The sequence below is a fragment of the Leptodactylus fuscus genome, chromosome 4 (assembly GCF_031893055.1).
Source record: "Leptodactylus fuscus isolate aLepFus1 chromosome 4, aLepFus1.hap2, whole genome shotgun sequence".
Lineage (NCBI taxonomy): Eukaryota > Metazoa > Chordata > Amphibia > Anura > Leptodactylidae > Leptodactylus > Leptodactylus fuscus.
The window spans coordinates 223,928,222-223,946,062 of NC_134268.1; the positions used below are offsets into that span (position 1 = coordinate 223,928,222).

Below are 17,841 nucleotides of genomic sequence, written 5' to 3' on the forward strand. Positions count from 1 at the left end.
ATTGGGATCAGATGGAAAATGATCGGAAATCAGACTTTAAAAACGATCCTGAAATCTCAAGATCAGCTCAACCCTACCGATGGGGTAATGTGATGTGTACAGAGCGGCACTAGTGCACTCCATCACCCCGTCCTCCAGAGATACAATGGCGGCCTGGAGGTGACAGATCCTGGACAAGAAATCCATGACCCGTCAGTAACTCTGTGGTGTAGCCCAGACGGGTGGGCTGAGGCTCTGGTGGAGGGGGCAGCCTGTAGGCCTGATTTATACCGTACAGTCAGGCTGACCCTCCATGTCTGTATACCAGTGACTGTCCATGTATTTGCCCTCTCCGGGTGTAGAATATGATAGCAGTGACACCCTGAGCCCGCTCCCTGCCTATATATAGAGCTGTCTCTGGCGGACATACAGCTGATCCTGCATTGTCCCCGGTGTAAGAATAGACTGGAAGTCATAGCAAGATATTCTGATTCACCACAGACGCCTGAAGGATCACATCAGCCGAGCTGTATAGGGCCATGACGCCGGACCCCACCCCCAGCAAAGCCTGCACATTAATATATACGCTGCTGTGCACAAGTTTTAGGCAGGCGTGGCTCGATAAGAATGCTTCCAGGAGTAGAAATGTAAATCTGTATTTGGTGCGACCTTTGCTCTTCGGAGGAGGAGTCCTGGTAGTGATGATCCCGCCCCCACCGGTATAGCCCTGATCTCATCATCCTCCAGTCTGTCTGGGACGACACGAAGAGACAGACGGACTGGAGCAAGTAACATCCACAGGAGATCTGGGCTTAGTTATCCAAGATGGAGGCGGGAACGACCTCCCTGTCCAACTCTGCCAAAAACCGTCTGCAAGTAGCGAGAAAAGGGCAAAGGTCGCACCGAATATTAATGAGATCTACATTTCTCATCTTAGGTCATCAGGCCTTGTGAATAGGTCAGACACGTCCTTGATGGTAACGGCTCCATGATCGGGGATAATCCTCAAATAACCAGCTGCAGCTTTATGAGCGGAATAACCTGCCACTGTAGTTCTCCTATGTCACCAGCAGAGAGCAGAGTAGTGCGGGTGATAGCGTGGCCGATATGTCTGCGGGGTCTACAGTCATGTGACTATATGGGCAGGCGATGTAAAAAGAATGGGCGCTATCCGGTATACGGGACTAGGCCATATAGCAGTCAGTCCATGTGAGGGTCTCGTATAGGAGTCTGATGGATTCTTCATGTCCTTGGGTCTATCCCAGCCATGGTGGAGGGGGCGCCCGGCTCTCAGGCTGGGCCATATAGCAGTAGGAGTCTGTATCTGATGGAAGCTTTGTATCCCTGACCGTATCCCGGTGGAGGGGGCGCCAGGCTCTCAGGCTGGGCCCCTGTGGGGTCTCACATAGGAGTCTGTATCTGATGGCTGCTTTGTATCCCTGACTGTATCCCATCCCTGGTCCTCGGTGGAGGGGGCGCCCGGCTCTCAGGCTGGGCCATATAGCAGTAGGGTCCATGTGGGGTGTCACATAGGAGTCTGTATCTGATGGAGGCTTTGTATCTATCCCTGACCGTATCCCGGTGGAGGGGGCGCCCGGCTCTCAGGCTGGATAATATAGCAGTAGGGCCCCTGTGGGGTCTCACATAGGAGTCTGTATCTGATGGAGGCTTTGTATCCCTGACCGTATCCCGATGGAGGGGGCGCCCGGCTCTCAGGATGGGCCATATAGCAGTAGGAGTCTGTATCTGATGGAGGCTTTGTATCCCTGACCGTATCCCGATGGAGGGGGCGCCCGGCTCTCAGGATGGGCCATATAGCAGTAGGAGTCTGTATCTGATGGAGGCTTTGTATCCCTGACTCTATCCCATCCCTGGTCCTCGGTGGAGGGGGCGCCCGGCTCTCAGGTTACGCCATAGCAGTAGGGTCTTTCCCGGCCACTAATTGATGGGACTCTCCCCAGATGCCAGTTTTATGAGGTCCTGTAAATGAGGTGACTGACAGCGCAGGCCCCACACACGTGAAGACGACCCCCGCCCTGCGCCCGCCACTACCAGCACTGCCATCTACAAGGATTCTTATTACTTCATCAGAAAATCTTCCTGTTCTATTTGTTTTCAGGTCATAATGTCAGAAAATTCTGAAGTGTTGTCCAGGAAATGCAGAAAAGAAAAGTAGTCACAAGCAATAGACGATATATAGACGGGGGCAGATATGGAACGTCTTTACACCCAGTATAATACATGATCGGTGCCCCTACACAATATGATACCCCCTCAGTGTCCTCACACACAGTATACTGCCCCCTCAGTGTCCCCACACACAGTATACTGTCCCCTCAGTGTCCTCACACACAGTATACTGCCCCCTCAGTGTCCCCACACACAGTATACTGCCCCCTCAGTGTCCTCACACACAGTATACTGCCCCCTCAGTGTCCCCACACACAGTATACTGCCCCCTCAGTGTCCCCACACACAGTATACTGCCCCCTCAGTGTCCCCACACACAGTATACTGTCCCCTCAGTGTCCTCACACACAGTATACTGCCCCCTCAGTGTCCCCACACACAGTATACTGCCCCCTCAGTGTCCTCACACACAGTATACTGCCCCCTCAGTGTCCCCACACACAGTATACTGCCCCCTCAGTGTCCCCACACACAGTATACTGCCCCCTCAGTGTCCCCACACACAGTATAATACCCCCTCAGTGTCCCCACACACAGTATACTGTCCCCTCAATGTCCCCACACACAGTATACTGCCCCCACACACAGTATAATACCCCCTCAGTGTCCCCACTTGCAGTATACTGTCCTCTCAGTGTCCCCACACACAGTATACTGCCCCCTCAGTGTCCCCACACACAGTATACTGCCCCCTCAGTGTCCCCACACACAGTATACTGCCCCCTCAGTGTCCCCACACACAGTATACTGCCCCCTCAGTGTCCCCACACACAGTATACTGCCCCCTCAGTGTCCCCACACACAGTTTACTGCCCCCTCAGTGTCCTCACACACAGTATAATACCCCCTCAGTGTCCTCACACACAGTATACTGCCCCCTCAGTGTCCTCACACAAAGTATACTGTCCCCATACACAGTATACTGCCCCCTCAGTGTCCCCACACACAGTATACTGCCCCCTCAGTGTCCCCAAACACAGTATACTGCCCCCTCAGTGTCCCCACACACAGTATACTGCCCCTTCAGTGTCCCCACACACAATGTACTGTCCCCATACACAGTATACTGCCCCCTCAGTGTCCCCACACATAGTATACTGCCCCCTCAGTGTCCTCACACACAGTATACTGCCCCCTCAGTGTCCCCACACACAGTATACTGCCCCCTCAGTGTCCCCACACACAGTATACTGCCCCCTCAGTGTCCTCACACACAGTATACTGTCCCCATACACAGTATACTGCCCCCTCAGTGTCCCCACACATAGTATACTGCCCCCTCAGTGTCCTCACACACAGTATACTGCCCCCTCAGTGTCCCCACACACAGTATACTGCCCCCTCAGTGTCCCCACACACAGTATACTGCCCCCTCAGTGTCCCCACACACAGTATACTGCCCCCTCAGTGTCCCCAAACACAGTATACTGCCCCCTCAGTGTCCCCACACACAGTATACTGCCCCTTCAGTGTCCCCACACACAATGTACTGTCCCCATACACAGTATACTGCCCCCTCAGTGTCCCCACACACAGTATACTGTCCCCTCAGTGTCCTCACACACAGTATACTGCCCCCTCAGTGTCCCCACACACAGTATACTGCCCCCTCAGTGTCCTCACACACAGTATACTGCCCCCCTCAGTGTCCCCACACACAGTATACTGCCCCCTCAGTGTCCCCACACACAGTATACTGCCCCCTCAGTGTCCCCACACACAGTATACTGCCCACTCAGTGTCCCCACACACAGTATACTGCCCCCTCAGTGTCCCCACACACAGTATAATACCCCCTCAGTGTCCCCACACACAGTATACTGTCCCCTCAATGTCCCCACACACAGTATACTGCCCCCACACACAGTATAATACCCCCTCAGTGTCCCCACTTGCAGTATACTGTCCTCTCAGTGTCCCCACACACAGTATACTGCCCCCTCAGTGTCCCCACACACAGTATACTGTCCCCTCAATGTCCCCACACACAGTATACTGCCCCCTCAGTGTCCCCACACACAGTATACTGCCCCCTCAGTGTCCCCACACACAGTATACTGCCCCCTCAGTGTCCCCACACACAGTTTACTGCCCCCTCAGTGTCCTCACACACAGTATAATACCCCCTCAGTGTCCTCACACACAGTATACTGCCCCCTCAGTGTCCTCACACAAAGTATACTGTCCCCATACAAAGTATACTGCCCCCTCAGTGTCCCCACACACAGTATACTGCCCCCTCAGTGTCCTCACACACAGTATAATACCCCCTCAGTGTCCTCACACACAGTATACTGCCCCCTCAGTGTCCTCACACACAGTATACTGCCCCCTCAGTGTCCCCACACACAGTATAATACCCCCTCAGTGTCCCCACTCGCAGTATACTGTCCTCTCAGTGTCCCCACACACAGTATAATACCCCCTCAGTGTCCCCACACACAGTATACTGTCCTCTCAGTGTCCCCACACACAGTATAATACCCCCTCAGTGTCCCCACACACAGTATACTGTCCCCTCAATGTCCCCACACACAGTATACTGCCCCCACACACAGTATACTGCCCCCACACACAGTATACTGCCCCCACACACAGTATAATACCCCCTCAGTGTCGCCACTCGCAGTATACTGCCCCCTCAGTGTCCTCACACACAGTATACTGTGATATACCGTATACTGCTGGTGCCCAGTTTTCTGATAATGGCAGAGAATTCCCTGAATTGTTTGCCTTTTTGTATCCATACAACGACAATGTATTCATGTTAATAGTGAGCTGTTAGGTGTAATGTCTCGGGCCCCTGCTGGGCCCCCCGCCGCCTTCTGCAGCCCCTGAGGGTTCATCTGCTTGCTTCCTTTCTTCCCTTACAGAGCCCAGAATTCCTTTCCGATCAAAGTTACAAGACTTGGAGGTGAGGGAGAAGGAGACGGCCACGTTCCAGTGCGAGGTCCCGCAACCCATCACTGAATCCTCCTGGTACAAGGAAGAGACCAAAATCCAGCAGAGCTCAAAGTATAACATAGAGGAGGAAGGAACGATTCGGAGACTGACCATCCAGAACGTCACTGCCGATGATGACGCCGTCTACATCTGTGAGATGAAGGAGGGCAGCCGCACCATCGCCGAGCTGTCTGTGCAAGGTTTGTCACACGGGTGATAATAATCTGTCAGATCTGTGTAATATCACACACCAAAGATATCAGAGATGGTCCTACAGACCCCCAGAACATTGCACAATAAGTCCTGTAAGTGGTAAATTCTTCACTTATTCCCTCCTGAGCCGGCGTTAGCTATTAAACGTTAGTAGCAGCTCTTTATGTGACTATGAGATATAAGAACAGAGAAGAGCAGAATAGTGAGTGCAGCTCTGGGTGTCCTGGACTATAAGATATGATGTAAGAGCAGAATAGTGAGTGCAGCTCTGGGTGTCCTGGACTATAAGATATGATATAAGAGCAGAATAGTGAGTGCAGCTCTGGGTGTCCTGGACTATAAGATATGATGTAAGAGCAGAATAGTGAGTGCAGCTCTGGTTGTCCTGGACTATAAGATATGATATAAGAGCAGAATAGTGAGTGCAGCTCTGGGTGTCCTAGACTATAAGATATGATATAAGAGCAGAATAGTGAGTGCAGCTCTGGGTGTCCTGGACTATAAGATATGATATAAGAGCAGAATAGTGAGTGCAGCTCTGGGTGTCCTGGATTATAAGATATGATGTAAGAGCAGAATAGTGAGTGCAGCTCTGGGTGTCCTGGACTATGAGATAAGATATAAGAGCAGAATAGTGAGTGCAGCTCTGGGTGTCCTGGACTATGAGATAAGATATAAGAGCAGAATAGTGAGTGCAGCTCTGGGTGTCCTGGACTATAAGATAAGATATAAGAGCAGAATAGTGAGTGCAGCTCTGGGTGTCCTGGACTATAAGATAAGATATAAGAGCAGAATAGTGAGTGCAGCTCTGGGTGTCCTGGACTATAAGATATGATGTAAGAGCAGAATAGAGAGTGCAGCTCTGGGTGTCCTGGACTATAAGATATGATGTAAGAGCAGAATAGTGAGTGCAGCTCTGGGTGTCCTGGACTATAAGATATGATATAAGAGCAGAATAGTGAGTGCAGCTCTGGGTGTCCTGGACTATAAGATATGATGTAAGAGCAGAATAGTGAGTGCAGCTCTGGGTGTCCTAGACTATAAGATATAATATAAGAGCAGAATAGTGAGTGCAGCTCTGGGTGTCCTGGACTATAAGATATGATGTAAGAGCAGAATAGTGAGTGCAGCTCTGGGTGTCCTGGACTATAAGATATGATGTAAGAGCAGAATAGTGAGTGCAGCTCTGGGTGTCCTGGACTATAAGATATGATGTAAGAGCAGAATAGTGAGTGCAGCTCTGGTTGTCCTGGACTATAAGATATGATATAAGAGCAGAATAGTGAGTGCAGCTCTGGGTGTCCTGGACTATAAGATATGATATAAGAGCAGAATAGTGAGTGCAGCTCTGGGTGTCCTGGATTATAAGATATGATGTAAGAGCAGAATAGTGAGTGCAGCTCTGGGTGTCCTGGACTATAAGATAAGATATAAGAGCAGAATAGTGAGTGCAGCTCTGGGTGTCCTGGACTATAAGATAAGATATAAGAGCAGAATAGTGAGTGCAGCTCTGGGTGTCCTGGACTATAAGATAAGATATAAGAGCAGAATAGTGAGTGCAGCTCTGGGTGTCCTGGACTATAAGATAAGATATAAGAGCAGAATAGTGAGTGCAGCTCTGGGTGTCCTGGACTATAAGATAAGATATAAGAGCAGAATAGTGAGTGCAGCTCTGGGTGTCCTGGACTATAAGATAAGATATAAGAGCAGAATAGTGAGTGCAGCTCTGGGTGTCCTGGACTATAAGATATGATGTAAGAGCAGAATAGTGAGTGCAGCTCTGGGTGTCCTGGACTATAAGATATGATATAAGAGCAGAATAGTGAGTGCAGCTCTGGGTGTCCTGGACTATAAGATATGATGTAAGAGCAGAATAGTGAGTGCAGCTCTGGGTGTCCTAGACTATAAGATATAATATAAGAGCAGAATAGTGAGTGCAGCTCTGGGTGTCCTGGACTATAAGATATGATGTAAGAGCAGAATAGTGAGTGCAGCTCTGGGTGTCCTGGACTATAAGATATGATGTAAGAGCAGAATAGTGAGTGCAGCTCTGGGTGTCCTGGACTATAAGATATGATATAAGAGCAGAATAGTGAGTGCAGCTCTGGGTGTCCTGGACTATAAGATATGATGTAAGAGCAGAATAGTGAGTGCAGCTCTGGTTGTCCTGGACTATAAGATATGATATAAGAGCAGAATAGTGAGTGCAGCTCTGGGTGTCCTAGACTATAAGATATGATATAAGAGCAGAATAGTGAGTGCAGCTCTGGGTGTCCTGGACTATAAGATATGATATAAGAGCAGAATAGTGAGTGCAGCTCTGGGTGTCCTGGATTATAAGATATGATGTAAGAGCAGAATAGTGAGTGCAGCTCTGGGTGTCCTGGACTATAAGATATGATATAAGAGCAGAATAGTGAGTGCAGCTCTGGGTGTCCTGGACTATAAGATATGATGTAAGAGCAGAATAGTGAGTGCAGCTCTGGGTGTCCTGGACTATAAGATATGATATAAGAGCAGAATAGTGAGTGCAGCTCTGGGTGTCCTGGACTATAAGATAAGATATAAGAGCAGAATAGTGAGTGCAGCTCTGGGTGTCCTGGACTATATGATATGATGTAAGAGCAGAATAGTGAGTGCAGCTCTGGGTGTCCTGGACTATAAGAAATGATGTAAGAGCAGAATAGTGAGTGCAGCTCTGAGTGTCCTGGACTATAAGATATGATATAAGAGCAGAATAGTGAGTGCAGCTCTGAGTGTCCTGGACTATAAGATATGATATAAGAGCAGAATAGTGAGTGCAGCTCTGGGTGTCCTGGACTATATGATATGATGTAAGAGCAGAATAGTGAGTGCAGCTCTGGGTGTCCTGGACTATAAGATATGATATAAGAGCAGAATAGTGAGTGCAGCTCTGGGTGTCCTGGACTATAAGATAAGATATATGAGCAGAATAGTGAGTGCAGCTCTGGGTGTCCTGGACTATATGATATGATGTAAGAGCAGAATAGTGAGTGCAGCTCTGGGTGTCCTGGACTATAAGATAAGATATAAGAGCAGAATAGTGAGTGCAGCTCTGGGTGTCCTGGACTATAAGATATGATGTAAGAGCAGAATAGTGAGTGCAGCTCTGGGTGTCCTGGACTATAAGATATGATGTAAGAGCAGAATAGTGAGTGCAGCTCTGGGTGTCCTGGACTATAAGATAAGATATAAGAGCAGAATAGTGAGTGCAGCTCTGGGTGTCCTGGACTATAAGATATGATGTAAGAGCAGAATAGTGAGTGCAGCTCTGGGTGTCCTGGACTATAAGATATGATATAAGAGCAGAATAGTGAGTGCAGCTCTGGTTGTCCTGGACTATAAGATATGATGTAAGAGCAGAATAGTGAGTGCAGCTCTGGGTGTCCTGGACTATAAGATATATCATTAGAGCCTGGTTCAGGGTCAGTGACGTGTAGGATTTCCATGAGGAGGAGACGTAGTCCTGGTATTATCTGGTAGATCTGGTTGTAATGATGTCTCTCCCCTCCTGTGCAGGTAACATTATAAAGAAGCTTCCCCGCAGGACGGCGGTGCCGGTCAGTGACACGGCCATCTTCTGTGTAGAGCTGGACAATGACTGTGAGAAGGTCAGATGGACAATCAATGGGCAGAACGTGGTCCCCGATGGTCGCATCTCCATCACTTCCTCTGGTAAACAGCACACCATGATTATCCGCGAGTGCAAGAACAGCGACTCCGGCGAGATCGCCTTCATAGCCGATGAATGCAAGACGTCCACCAAATTCACCGTCACCAGTAAGTACAAGGCCTACAGGACGGGGCTAAAGACACCTGACAGAAAAGTGGTCACTGAGTGACCGCTGATCAATGGCTGAGTGACCGCTGAGTGACTGATAATCTATACCTGAGTGACCACTGATAAATGGTTGAGTGACCGCTGAGTGACCACTTTGTGGCTCCTCCTGAGTATATTGCTGCCTGCTGACTGAGAGCATGCCCTGAGCAGACAGTGAAGCCTCAGGGGCAGCAGTGACAGGTGACATCTCGTGACAGGTAACATCCAGTGACAGGTAGCATCCGGTGACATCTAGTGACAGGTGACATCTGGTGACAGGTGATCTCTAGTGACAGGTGACATCTAGTGACAGGTGACATCCGGTGACAGGTGACATCTAGTGACAGGTGACATCTAGTGACAGGTGACATCCGGTGACAGGTAACATCTAGTTACAGGTGATATCCGGTGACAGGTGACATCCGGTGACAGGTAACATCTAGTTACAGGTGATATCCGGTGACAGGTGACATCCGGTGACAGGTGATATCCAGTGACAGGTGACATCCGGTGACAGGTGACATCCGGTGACAGGTGACATCCAGTGACAGGTGACATCCGGTGACAGGTAACATCTAGTTACAGGTGATATCCGGTGACAGATAACATCCGGTGACAGGTAACATCTAGTGACAGGTGACCTCTAGTGACAGGTGACATCCGGTGACAGGTGACATCCGGTGACAGGTAACATCTAGTTACAGGTGATATCCAGTGACAGGTAACATCTAGTTACAGGTGATATCCGGTGACAGGTAACATCTAGTTACAGGTGACATCCGGTGACAGGTAACATCTAGTTACAGGTGACATCCGGTGACAGGTGACATCCGGTGACAGGTGATATCCAGTGACAGGTGACATCTGGTGACAGGTAACATCTAGTTACAGGTGATATCCAGTGACAGGTAACATCTAGTTACAGGTGATATCCGGTGACAGGTAACATCTAGTTACAGGTGACATCCGGTGACAGGTAACATCTAGTTACAGGTGACATCCGGTGACAGGTGACATCCGGTGACAGGTGATATCCGGTGACAGGTAACATCTAGTGACAGGTGACATCCGGTGACAGGTGATATCCGGTGACAGATAACATCCGGTGACAGGTGACATCTAGTTACAGGTGACATCCGGTGACAGGTAACATCTAGTTACAGGTGATATCCGGTGACAGGTAACATCTAGTGACAGGTGACATCCGGTGACAGGTGACATCCAGTGACAGGTAACATCCGGTGACAGGTAACATCTAGTTACAGGTGACATCCGGTGACAGGTGACATCCGGTGACAGGTAACATCTAGTTACAGGTGATATCCGGTGACAGGTAACATCTAGTTACAGGTGATATCCGGTGACAGGTAACATCTAGTGACAGGTGACATCCGGTGACAGGTGACATCCAGTGACAGGTAACATCCGGTGACAGGTAACATCTAGTTACAGGTGATATCCGGTGACAGGTAACATCCGGTGACAGGTAACATCTAGTTACAGGTGACATCCGGTGACAGGTGACATCCGGTGACAGGTAACAACATCCGGTGACAGGTAACATCTAGTTACAGGTGATATCCGGTGACAGGTAACATCCGGTGACAGGTAACATCTAGTTACAGGTGATATCCGGTGACAGGTAACATCTAGTGACAGGTGACATCCGGTGACAGGTGACATCCAGTGACAGGTAACATCCGGTGACAGGTAACATCTAGTGACAGGTGACATCCGGTGACAGGTGACATCCAGTGACAGGTAACATCCGGTGACAGGTAACATCTAGTTACAGGTGACATCCGGTGACAGGTAACATCTAGTTACAGGTGATATCCGGTGACAGGTAACATCTAGTTACAGGTGATATCCGGTGACAGGTAACATCTAGTGACAGGTGACATCCGGTGACAGGTGACATCCAGTGACAGGTAACATCCGGTGACAGGTAACATCTAGTTACAGGTGACATCCGGTGACAGGTAACATCTAGTTACAGGTGATATCCGGTGACAGGTGACATCCGGTGACAGGTGACATCCAGTGACAGGTAACATCCGGTGACAGATAACATCTAGTTACAGGTGACATCCGGTGACAGGTGACATCCGGTGACAGGTAACATCTAGTTACAGGTGACATCCGGTGACAGGTAACATCTAGTTACAGGTGATATCCGGTGACAGGTAACATCCGGTGACAGGTAACATCTAGTTACAGGTGACATCCGGTGACATCCGGGCACCACCAGAATTTTAGATATGACCTAAATCTTTTTTTTTCTTCTCCCTTTAGTCTTAAGAAAACCTCCTTCTAATGCCCCTATTAACCCCGTGGTGACAGAAAAGACTGAAACATCTGTCAAATTAGCCTGGTCCCCTCCCCCAATGGACAGGCCGGTGCCCATTGACGGGTACATTGTAGAGCGGAAGAAGCTTGGAGCCATGAACTGGGTGAGGTGCCACGAATCCCCCAATGTGCCCTCCCCGGAATTCATTGTCAACCGCGTTCCAGATGAAGGGAGCTTCCACTTCCGGGTCAGTGCGGTGAACAGCTACGGGCAGAGCCCCCACCTGGAGTTCCCCGGAACGCTATACCTAGGTAGGTGGTTACAGGTCAGGGCTGTGCGGGTCAGTCAGTGAGGACTACAGGGGGCGCCACACTTCTGTACAGCGATCATACAAAACTTATTCATCGTCAGATCAGGTTGTACAAGTAGTGACATAAAGGAGTAGAGTGGAGATGTCTTATCGGGGGGTCTAGACCTTCTGAAGACTCTACAAGGTGAGAAGACAAAGAATAGAACTAATGACAGTAATAAGACTAAAGTGTATACATCCAAAATGTCACCCCATAATGTGCTAGATGGAGGGAACATCGAATTCTATTGGATTCAGTCTCTGGTGTTCTTGTGTCTTCTAGAACCTGTCCCATCCATTAAGACTCCCCTGAGACCTGCTGAAGTCACCGCTGGGGGAGAGGCCACTTTTTCGCTTGACCTCACCACGGTGTCTCTGGGCTCTTGGTCGATCAATGGAAAGGTGGTGGAGAGCAGCGATGAGTATGTGGTGAAGCGGGTGAAGAACACGCACATGCTGCTGATTAAGAGCGTCAGCCAGGACCAGGACCAGGCCGAGGTCACCTTCACAAGTAAAGGGGTCCAGTGCAGCACCAAGCTCAGCGTCCGAGGTCAGTCCCACCACCCGGAGGAGATACTTCTAACGTGTTTAAAGGGCCATCCATGGTTAGAAAGCCTGTCTTCTTCTAGTACTGGTAACCCCTTATTGCTTGTCCAGATATCATCGTCCCGCCCACCTCAGGGCTCCTCGCCCTTTAGAGGGTGTTATTATATCTTGGCGTCTGTAATAAGGCCATATGTGCTGCCCATATTACATCACAGCGCCCTCCACCCGGCACACTCCTCTGTACCCAGCGAAGGGCGACGCACCCGCCAAATAGCAAAGGTCAAGCTTGTTGGGAATGTGATCCTATATCTGTGGAGCAGGCACAGCCAACCCTCCCTTCATCCCCGCAGCTGTCACCAGGCGCACATTAACTCTTCACATTCCTGTAGGGCGAGCATGACATCATTGTCTCTGTCTCATGTGCAGCTACTGTGTAATGAAAAAGTATTTACCCCCTCCAAAGTCCCCATCATGTGTGATACTGTATAGTGTGCCTAAGCCTCTCATGTGTGATACTGTATAGTGTGCCTAAGCCTCTCATGTGTGATACTGTATAGTGTACCTAAGCCTCTCATGTGTGATACTGTATAGTGTGCCTAAGCCTCTCATGTGTGATACTGTATAGTGTGCCTAAGCCTCTCATGTGTGATACTGTATAGTGTGCCTAAGCCTCTCATGTGTGATACTGTATAGTGTGCCTAAGCCTCTCATGTGTGATACTGTATAGTGTGCTTAAGCCCCTCATGTGTGATACTGTATAGTGTACCTAAGCCTCTCATGTGTGATACTGTATAGTGTGCCTAAGCCTCTCATGTGTGATACTGTATAGTGTGCTTAAGCCCCTCATGTGTGATACTGTATAGTGTACCTAAGCCTCTCATGTGTGATACTGTATAGTGTACCTAAGCCTCTCATGTGTGATACTGTATAGTGTACCTAAGCCTTCCATGTGTGATACTGTATAGCGTGCGTAAGCCTCTCATGTGTGATACTGTATAGTGTGCTTAAGCCCCTCATGTGTGATACTGTATAGTGTACCTAAGCCTCTCATGTGTGATACTGTATAGTGTACCTAAGCCTCTCATGTGTGATACTGTATAGTGTGCCTAAGCCTCTCATGTGTGATACTGTATAGTGTGCTTAAGCCCCTCATGTGTGATACTGTATAGTGTACCTAAGCCTCTCATGTGTGATACTGTATAGTGTGCCTAAGCCTCTCATGTGTGATACTGTATAGTGTGCTTAAGCCCCTCATGTGTGATACTGTATAGTGTACCTAAGCCTCTCATGTGTGATACTGTATAGTGTACCTAAGCCTCTCATGTGTGATACTGTATAGTGTGCCTAAGCCTCTCATGTGTGATACTGTATAGTGTGCTTAAGCCCCTCATGTGTGATACTGTATAGTGTACCTAAGCCTCTCATGTGTGATACTGTATAGTGTACCTAAGCCTCTCATGTGTGATACTGTATAGTGTACCTAAGCCTCTCATGTGTGATACTGTATAGTGTACCTAAGCCTCTCATGTGTGATACTGTATAGCGTGCCTAAGCCTGTCATGTGTGCTACTGTCTTGAGAAGCAGCAATGTCTGACCTGCTTTGTTTCCCCTCCAGCACTTCCACACTTCACAACCAGTAGGAGGCGCTCTGAAGTGCAGGTGAGGTCTGGAGAACAGACAGAGTTTGTGTTGGAGACTTCTGAGGAGAATGTTCGGGTTTTGTGGTATAAAGATGGCAAGGAGATTCGCCACTCCAAGAAATTCCAGCTGGAGTCTAGAGGAAAACTCCAGAAGCTGCTGATCTCCTCCGTCCGAAAGGAAGATGAAGGGACTTACACATGCAGCCTGGGCGATGATGTCATCACATTCACCCTACAAGTCACAGGTGAGATTAGGAGGGGTCCTGAGGCACAGAGAGCCACGCAGACCCCCACCCTCCGCCGTGGTAATACACCCACCATTCCCAAGGTTTTAGATCACTGTCAGTAAAACATAAAGTGTGATAAGATGCTGCAAAACACATACAATGTTTAGAGTGCACCTACAGTTACAGAGAGTAGCATCCCCTGAATGGGCGGGCCTACTGTGTCCTCTAAGCTAATTAGATGTCTCCTTGCTACTGATCCTCTTTTTACAGCATGCAGTCTGACTGTGGGAAAGATTCTGCATCTCCTCCTCCTTCCCTCTCACAGCAGACCACCCACCTCCTCTCTCTCCACTTAGCTACATGTCCATCCACCTCCTCCTCCTATTACCCCATGACAGCCGACTGTCTTAGAGAGAGAGAAGCTGCAACTCCATCCCCCTTCTCCCTTTCCTATTACCCTATAACATCTGACTGTCTTAGAGAGAGAGAAGCTGCAGCTCCATCCCCCTTCTCCCTTTCCTCTTACCCTATAACAGCAGTCTATCTTTGAGAGAGAAGCTGCAGCTCCATCCACCTCCTCCATCTCCTCTTACCCTATCACAGCGGGCTGTCTTAGAGAGAGAGAGGCTGCATCTCCATCCACTTTTTCATTATTCTCCTTCCCCCTCACTGCAGGCTTTTTTAGAATCTGCAGTTGCTCTCTGTCCTCCTCTTCTTCCCCTCTCACAGCAGTCAGTCTTACCTTCCTTCTTTGTTTTTCCCCCTCTCATAGTATGATAAGAGAGATATAGAAACTTTAGATTCTTCCCCTCTCACAGCATGCTGTCTCACTGGCAGACGGAGAGAAGCTGCAGTTACATCCCCCTCCTTCCTGCCCATTATTTACTGTATTAATGAAGATGAATTTTGTTGAGGGGCAGAGAAGGAATGTGAACACTTACAGACATGCTGCGGGCAGGGAGATGGAGCTGCAGATACTGATAATGAGAGGGGAACTTTACAATACCTGTAATCTCTTCTTCTTCTAGAGCCAGAGCCGGCCTTCATCAACTTGGACAAGATCAAGAGAGAAGTGGTGGCCAAAGTGACGGAGAGCGCCACCCTGAGCTGTGAGGTGTCTGACGGGAAGTCCGAGGTGAAATGGTACAAGGAGGGGAAGCTGATCACCTCCAGCAAGACACTGCGGGTGGAGACCGAGGGCAAATACCGGCGTCTAGTGGTGGAGCAGGTGGAGAAGAAAGATGGCGGAGAGTACAGCTGTGAGACGGCCGGACAGAAGATCAACTTCAAGATCAGCGTCAAAGGTGGGATAACATTAAATCGACAGAAGTGACATAATAGTAAAGTAAAACACAGAGCAGGTGGGAGGTCCGGGCACCGGAGGAGGCACCAGAAGATCAGACAGAGCCCCCAATGTATAGCCTAGGAGCAGCGAAAGGATGACTTGTGCAGGCCTTAGGATCTAGGTATATTCTTCTACTCGGAAATGTCAACCTAGAGTCGTCTCACTCTGAGAAGTTTAATTAATTAATTAATTAATTTTTAAGTTGCTTCGACTTCTGGATGACAACCACAATGGCGGCCATTACATCTACTGTAGGGGTTGTCTCACAAAACATTGAGATTTCTCTGTTAATTGCCCACAGAACCGGAGCCGGCCTTCATCAACCTAGATAAAGTGAAGAAGGAAGTGGTGGCCAAAGTGACGGAGAGCGCCACCCTGAGCTGTGAGGTGTCTGACGGGAAGTCCGAGGTGAAATGGTACAAGGAGGGGAAGCTGATCAGCTCCAGCAAGAAACTGCGGGTGGAGACCGAGGGCAAATACCGGCGTCTAGTGGTGGAGCAGGTGGAGAAGAAAGATGGCGGAGAGTACAGCTGTGAGACGGCCGGACAGAAGATCAACTTCAAGATCAGCATCAAAGGTGGGTCAATGAGGGACAGGGGTCACCTGGTTAGGAAAGTGATGTGGATGATATGGAAGCCACATAAGAAGCTCTGTATACTGTAATCTCATGCCGATCCTCTGTTACATTATATGGAGTTCTCCAATCACAGATAATGTCACCACATAATATACTGCACATATCACCACGTAAAAGTCTTATCATCTATAATCCTTATCACTACATATACATATACAGTGGGGCAAAAAAGTATTTAGTCAGTCGCCAATAGTGCAAGTTCCACCACTTAAAAAGATGAGAGGCGTCTGTAATTTACATCATAGGTAGACCTCAACTATGAGAGACAAAATGAGAAAACAAACCCAGAAAATCACATTGTCTGATTTTGTAAGAATTTATTTGCAAATTATGGTGGAAAATAAGTATTTGGTCACCTACAAACAATCAAGATTTCTGGCTCTCACAGACCTGTAACTTCTTCTTTAAGAGTCTCCTCTTTCCTCCACTCATTACCTGTAGTAATGGCACCTGTTTAAACTTGTTATCAGTATAAAAAGACACCTGTGCACACCCTTAAACAGTCAGACTCCAAACTCCACTATGGTGAAGACCAAAGAGCTGTCAAAGGACACCAGAAACAAAATTGTAGCCCTGCACCAGGCTGGGAAGACTGAATCTGCAATAGGCAACCAGCTTGGATTGAAGAAATCAACTGTGGGAGCAATAATTAGAAAATGGAAGACATACAAGACCACTGATAATCTCCCTCGATCTGGGGCTCCACGCAAAATCTCACCCCGTGGGGTCAAAATGATCACAAGAACGGTGAGCAAAAATCCCAGAACCAGGCGGGGGGACCTAGTGACTGACCTGCAGAGAGCTGGGACCAATGTAACAAAGCCTACCATCAGTAACACACTACACCGCCAGGGACTCAGATCCTGCAGTGCCAGACGTGTCCCACTGCTTAAGCCAGTACATGTCCGGGCCCGTCTGAAGTTTGCTAGAGAGCATTTGGATGATCCAGAAGAGTATTGGGAGAATGTCCTATGGTCTGATGAAACCAAACTGGAACTGTTTGGTAGAAACACAACTTTTCGTGTTTGGAGGAAAAAGAATACTGAGTTGCATCCATCAAACACCATACCTACTGTAAAGCATGGGGGTGGAAACATCAGGCTTTGGGGCTGTTTCTCTGCAAAGGGGCCAGGACGACTGATCCGGGTACATGAAAGAATGAATGGGGCCATGTATCGTGAGATTTTGAGTGCAAACCTCCTTCCATCAGCAAGGGCATTGAAGATGAAACGTGGCTGGGTCTTTCAACATGACAATGATCCAAAGCACACCGCCAGGGCAACGAAGGAGTGGCTTTGTAAGAAGCATTTCAAGGTCCTGGAGTGGCCTAGCCAGTCTCCAGATCTCATCCCTATAGAAAACCTTCGGAGGGAGTTGAAAGTCCGTGTTGCCAAGTGACAGCCCCAAAACATCACTGCTCTAGAGGAGATTTGCATGGAGGAATGGGCCAACATACCAACAACAGTGTGTGCCAACCTTGTGAAGACTTACAGAAAACGTTTGACCAACGTCATTGCCAACAAAAGGTATATAACAAAGTATTGAGATGAAATTTTGTTACTGACCAAATACTTATTTTCCACCATAATTTGCAAATAAATTCTTACAAAATCAGACAATGTGATTTTCTGGATTTGTTT

At 48.6% G+C, this 17,841-nt stretch overlaps 1 protein-coding gene across 1 annotated transcript in view; it reads left to right on the top strand.

The window, feature by feature from the left end:
* OBSCN (obscurin, cytoskeletal calmodulin and titin-interacting RhoGEF) overlaps positions 1-17,841 on the top strand; it is a gene marked incomplete at its 3' end in the record, with an annotated part of 243,727 nt that overhangs the window by 36,159 nt on the left and 189,727 nt on the right. The window contains exons 3-9 of the mRNA XM_075272031.1: positions 5,043-5,312; positions 8,866-9,126; positions 11,462-11,767; positions 12,089-12,355; positions 13,968-14,237; positions 15,248-15,523; positions 15,866-16,141. Coding sequence (XP_075128132.1) covers positions 5,043-5,312; positions 8,866-9,126; positions 11,462-11,767; positions 12,089-12,355; positions 13,968-14,237; positions 15,248-15,523; positions 15,866-16,141 — 1,926 coding nt within the window. The remainder of the gene's footprint in view (positions 1-5,042; positions 5,313-8,865; positions 9,127-11,461; positions 11,768-12,088; positions 12,356-13,967; positions 14,238-15,247; positions 15,524-15,865; positions 16,142-17,841) is intronic.